Genomic DNA, 6,366 nt, shown 5'->3' with positions numbered 1-6,366 from the left:
CTGTATCGCTCTCTCTTTGTCACTGTTTACTCTTGCCCCATCTATCTGTGTCTCTCTTCATCTTCTCATCAGTACTCTTATTCTCTCACTTTCCATCTCTTTGTGTTAACCTCCCTGTGCTCTTTTTATGCTCCGAATCTTCATGCATGGCCCCTTTTCTCAGTGTCCCTGTCTACTGCTCCATCTCTGTTAGAACAGTGTGCCGGCTGTTAGCGGTGCCCCAACGTCATGGCACATGGCTGCGGCATCTTGGCTATAAATAACTCGGTCTCGCAGTCCAAGACAGGACCGAGAGCCAGAGGGAGCGCAATCTGCTGTCTCCCTCAAGAGATGCTCGAAGGGGAAGGCGCGAATAAGATGGCTCACTCTGCACTACCTTCACCACTCAGACCTTCATTGTACTTTATGTATAAAATGGTTGTGAATGCAATTATTTTTCTAGAGAAGTGCAAATTTCTGGTGACCAAGCATTTCAAGTACGTAGCCAAAACAAAGGTTAGAGCAATAAATATCAATGCATAATGTAAACAGACACCTTGAATTTTCATGAAGATGTAGGATGGTGCTAACTGTGCTAACACGATTACAAGTAACCGTCTGGAAGGTTTATCCCTTTTTTTTTTTTTTGCTACGTGTTTCCTTCAGAAAGAAAATGTCACTCTGCAGTGTTGGTGACATTCAAAGGTTTGATTGATGACTGCAATATATCAGTCTTTCACACATCTCTGTCGAGTAGCTATGTTTGGATTGATTTACGGGTCCACACAGGATTTTAGTAACTTTCATTTCATTTGAATACTAGAAGAAGAGTGCTACATTGTAGCGAGCGACACTGATAAGAATTAATTGATGCCTGTGCCCATCTTTATGTGAGTCCCGTCTTTATTGATCCCTTTATTGAGTCCTGATCAATGTCCTGTATACACGAAGAAAGTTTGTATATATGTGTAACTGTGTGTGTATTTACTTATATGTGTATGCACATCAGTCTGGAGAGTCAATTGGTGTGACTCTGCTTACTGCAATAAAGTCCTTATGTCTGGTCCATTTTGCAGCAGTAAAGATTACTTGTCACCAGACCAAGAGGGTCCTGTTTCTGTCTTGATTCACTGGAAGTTTGACTGGCAGCTTTGGTTTTGTCATTTTTCATGATGGTTACCACAGTGCACACTGTATGGTTGCTGACCATGTCCATCCCTTTATAGCCCCTGTATTATATGGCTCCTTTTACAGAGATAAAAGTCGCAAACAATAATAACACAATTAAAAAACGCTATCAATAGTGAAGCATCTTAAAACAGAATAAAAATAGATTAAAAAACCTAAATAACAAAAGACTGATTGTACATTGTACAGATTTTCTGATGGCTGCTTCCAGCAAGCTCAGACCATCTAAAACCGGTTTCCCTAACATAACAATGAGTTCACTGCACTCTGCAGTCACCAGATCACAATGGAAAAGAGCACCTTTGGGATGCTGCAAATCTCCTGTTCATATCTCCATGATACGAACAGGAGATTCATACCATGGATGCGCAGCTGACAAACCTGCAACTGCTCAGTGATATTATCATGTCAGTATGGACCAGAATATCTGAAAAATGTTTCCAGCACCTTGTACAATCAACAATATTAAGAATTTTGGCAGGTCTGAAGGTAAAAGTGGGTCTTAAGCTTATAATAGCAAGGTGTAGCTACTAAAGTGTCCACTGTATCTATTGTGAAGACCCAATCAAGGTGTTAAAATTGTATGCACAGAAAATAGTATTTCTTCTATCAGTTCCATATCATACAATGAACAGTCAGTTGAAATTACACCCAGTAAAGTTTTGTCATAAACATAATTATGACAAAAAGATTTTGGTCCTTAAAATAAAATCCTGCTGCTTTGAGGGAGATGTCAAGAAAGTGTTTTATAGGAGGCAGTTGCTCGCGGTATAAAGGGAAAAAATAGATTGGACACTGCCTGAGGTGTACTGAATTTTCAAATGTCAATTAGAAATCAATGAACTTCTTGATCTCAGATAATGAGAATCAATGAATGTGCAAAGAGCTGGATGCTTCCCTCTCACTACACGTTGTTTTGAGGATTTGTTTGTTCTGGCCCTATTTCTGGGCCTGTGAACTCGTAGACAGATGCTTTTCGATAGAGTCATGTTTCCTTCAGCAAGCTGTCACTATCAGGCTGATTCTACAAGTCAGGGGTTTTTTTGTTCAGGGTAAGAAAAGCTGCTGGCTTGTAGACCATTTTTTTGTGTTTGCGTTCAGAGTTGTGATGTTGTTTTTCAGTGAGGTGAAAACACTGGTTGACACGTCCAGGTTGTCTTCTTCCTATGGCCATATGGAATACATAGCACTTCACATATTGTCAATACACAGTCCATTAGGTATGCTTCTCTTGCTCAGCATTTCTGACTGCTTCAAGGAGATGGCAAGCTTTCCTTATCAGACGTCCTCTGCTTTGAGCATTCTGTGTGTTTTTTCTTTATTTTAACGATAAAAAAGTATTTATTCCAAAAGTCTACCTATTTTTAAAAGTTGTTACTTTTAGTTGTTGCAAAAATGATTCCTTTGACATCAGGAATCTTTTGTCTGACTTGTGCATTATCCTCTCCCCTAACATGCTCTTTGTCCTCTGCTTTATTTCAGACCACTCTAAAAGTAGATGTGTGTTTGTTTCTTCCAGGAGACAGTAACCCCAAGGAAAGCAGCCCCTTCATCAACAGCAGTGATGCTGCCACAGAGAAGACTCAGCAATATGACCGCAAGAACATGGCCCTGTTTGAGGTATAATGCAATACTCCGCATACACACACATACACACATGCACACATTGATTTTGTTAACACACACAATCAGATGCGATGGTAAGAAGCAGGATACACTCGTTTTCACAATTCAGTGATTGAATAGGGGCTCTGACATCGATTAATGAGGGTAATTACTGTGTGAAGGGCATGTGGGAACCTCAGGTTAAAGCAAGAAAATCTCAGAGTGGTGCAGGATTGAACCTCAATGAGGCAATTTGCCTCCGCTCTGCACAGATGTATTTACAATGTCTTCTCAGTGGGATTTCTAGATTGAACAGGAAAAGGGGGTTTATGGTGTGCACACTTGTTTTTGTTTCAAATGAGCTGAAATCCACAAAAGAGGATAGCAAGTAGATTAAATGGCTTCTTATCTGCAATGATCTATGGAAACAGCCACTAAGTGATTGGTCATTTTATAGAGTTCACTTGTTTGATTGAGATTGTTAATAATATTGGCTAAAATGCTGATTGCAACCTTCCTGTCTGCTTGTTTTTCTGCAGGAGGAGATGGACACCAGCCCCATGGTGTCATCTCTTCTCAGTAGCCTGGCCAACTATTCTAACCTGCCTCAAGGTAGCAAGGAGCATGAGGAGGCTGAAAACAATGAGGCTGAGTCATCACGCAAGAAACCTGTTAAGGTATTTATCTTAAAAATATATGCACTGAAACATACAACAGATTTTATAGACAAATAAAGTACCAAAGGTCAACTACTCTAAGAGAGTACCATTCATTTAATTTTCATGGAAAGCTCAAATGTACCCCTGTTAGAGGATCAGCGTTTGGAAGAAGTAGATGAAGAATATTAACAGAATTTGTTAATTTGTTGATAAGAGTACTATATTTAGTTGTATCGTTAATTTGCATCTGCCTACGTAGCTTATCAAGTAGAAGTTACTCAGCCTGAAAGGCACTGTGAGAGCAGCACCGTTACATCAGCTAGGTTAACAATGCTTAGCTAATGTTAATGAGGGGAAGCAATGGTCACAGAATAAACCAACTCAGGCAACCAATTGTAGCATTATTGTGAAATATATGTCTGTGAAGGCTCTCAGTCATCCAGGTCATCATAGTTTAAGGAGCTTGGAAAGAAAAGCGCCTGGACTGTACAGTGCAGGGACGAATGCCCAGACCTCTACATTGGAGAGACCAAACAGCCACTTCACAAGCGCATGGCACAATATAGAAGAGCCACCTCCACGGGACAAGACTCAGCAGTTCATCTGCATCTAAAGGGCAAAGGTCACTCTTTTAAGGATGCCAATGTTCACATTTTGGACAGAGAGGACAGATGGTTTGAAAGAGGAGTGAAAGAAGCCATTTATGTCCACTGTGAGCGACCATCTTTGAACAGAGGCGGTGGTTTACGACACCAACTCTCTGCCATCTATAATCCAGTTTTGAGATCCCTTCCCAGACGTCTTAACGCCCACTCACATCCTGGGCCATCAGGAAATCACATGATAAGGTGGGGCCAGGTTTCATAATGAGCTCACCCGAAACCCTGGTTGATTGTGACCCACACCCGTTTTCACACCTTGGCTCATGTGATTAGGTAGAGGATCACCAGAGGGTCCTTTGTCCCTCTGTGGGGGAAAACTCCCACTGGGTTTAAATCTGGGACTCTCCACCATTTAACCTTAGAACTGAAGAAGCTTCTCGGATGAGAGGTGAAACGTCTTCAAGCAACTTAAACAAGTCCAGACGCTTTTCTTTCCAAGCTCCTTAGATTGTGAAATATAAGCATGTACCAAGGTTAGCCACACTTTCACAAAGTCAGCATTACATACAAACAGTAATTAGGGGCCAGTCCCTGCTATCGTCGATCCAAATACCCTTGCTGCTGTCTCTGGCACTGAAAAATGGTGGAACACACAAATTGGTCACTGGATTGGTCTATACAACACGCTAACCTATACAGTATGGTAAGTGCAAATGCATGGGGAAACAAGGTTATCTCTGTGATGCAAAAGGTCATAGAAATGTTGTCACGAGCACAACACGAGAAAAATTTTATCTGTGTTTTATTTAAGAAGATATATTCATCAGAGACACCTTTTAAAGTTGCTATAAGTGTTTCAGTTCATAATCAGTGTATTTGTATTCTTAGTTGTATTGTTATATTATATTTTTGTGTATTTTCTCTGGCATATTTTGACCATTTTTTGCCGCAAAAGGCGATTATTGCGTCAACATGTGACTCCGACAGAAGCAAACACTAAATGGTAAAATGTGGATTCAAATCGACTGTGTTATACTGAGCTGCTCCATTAAAAGTGCTTTATCTGGAAAAAGCTGGATGTAATGTGAATGTGCTGACTAGTGCATAGTAATGTTTATAACTCCTGATGTGTTTATCTGTTCTTTAAAGACTATAAAGAATATATTTAAAATGCTTAAAAGAACATAAATGTTCAGATATATTTGTGTGCTGCATCTTATTAGTTAAATGTTACAGCAATAACAGTGTACTCCAATGCAGAGTAATGATCTTACTGGCTGCAGTATAAAAACTAATGTTGAAATGATAGTGTAAGCTGTCTTCAAAAAATGGGCCAGGTTTTTGGTTATGAAAAATTATTTCTTCTTAAACAAATTACTAAAATTAACTTCCACTGACTTAACTCCCCACTCAGTATGATGCAATGTGCACAGATAAATCTTTTGCCTGTGGATTTACATTTGCAGCAGTAGAATTATTTATGGCTCTTCCTGGTTGAAAAACTCGTTCAACCAGAAAGGACCATGTTCCTGTTGCCAGTGGATGGTCATTAAGTGTTACCAAATATAGAGCTGCAATTTACATAAGATCAAATAATGTTTCCCCAACAGCACAGTTTTAAATTGTTTTGTTAACACGGTCACTGGAGAGCCTGAATATCTCCACCAGTTTAGGACTTGCCAATCATTTTCTGTTGATATTATAAATCCCCGGTTCATGTTATGGGTTTGCAGCTTAAATGCCACTCACTAATGAGTTCCTTCCATATCATCCCATGATATTTTCTGCCGTTGGTGTCGAGATGCCAGCAGGAAGTGGTTTACTTTTCTGGCTTTTTCTCAGCACTTGATGGACAGACTGCTGCATTATTAATCCTGTGGGAAATTATGGTGTTAGGTATGCAGTGACAAGCAAAGCTGAAACTCAATGACAAATGATAATTTGTGAAGGAGCTCATGCCAAATTAGGACAACAGACTGATGGAAAGTGACACGTGTTAAGATATTTCACACCAACTTTTGAAAGTTTCTGACTTCAGAGTTAACCCACATGAGATAAAACACACATTTAAAAAGTGAGACGCTACAGCAGTGACAGTTTGACAGCTTTTCAATGACCTTTGACACTGTCTGTCTTCTCGTGTGTCCAATCAGCCTATCTCTCCCTACCCTTATATATTTGCTTCTATCCACTTCTTGTCTTCCTTCCTGTCCTGTTTCTCTGTCACTCAGGTATTTTTTTTTTCTTTTTAACCTTGAGAAAGATCAGTGATGATGACATGAGATGCCAGTTCACCTATTATATCCAATTCAGTATGTACTTTTCCTGCTGTG

General features: G+C 39.8%; 1 protein-coding gene across 2 annotated transcripts in view; it reads left to right on the top strand.

The window, feature by feature from the left end:
* The first annotated feature begins 2,547 nt into the window (after nt 1-2,547).
* The window catches only part of slc12a5a (solute carrier family 12 member 5a), a 55,186-nt gene continuing 51,367 nt past the window's right edge, over nt 2,548-6,366 (top strand). For both annotated transcript variants that reach the window (XM_042228807.1, XM_014340295.2), the window contains exons 1-2: nt 2,548-2,787; nt 3,312-3,449. In XM_042228807.1, the coding sequence (XP_042084741.1) occupies nt 2,563-2,787; nt 3,312-3,449 (363 nt within the window). In that variant the 5' untranslated portion in view covers nt 2,548-2,562. The remainder of the gene's footprint in view (nt 2,788-3,311; nt 3,450-6,366) is intronic.

The sequence above is a fragment of the Haplochromis burtoni genome, unplaced genomic scaffold, assembly GCF_018398535.1.
Source record: "Haplochromis burtoni strain Fernald_Lab_line unplaced genomic scaffold, NCSU_Asbu1 Contig_353, whole genome shotgun sequence".
Taxonomy (NCBI): domain Eukaryota; kingdom Metazoa; phylum Chordata; class Actinopteri; order Cichliformes; family Cichlidae; genus Haplochromis; species Haplochromis burtoni.
Note: the sequence above shows the minus strand (reverse complement) of the source record. Positions and strands in the feature narration are given on the sequence as shown.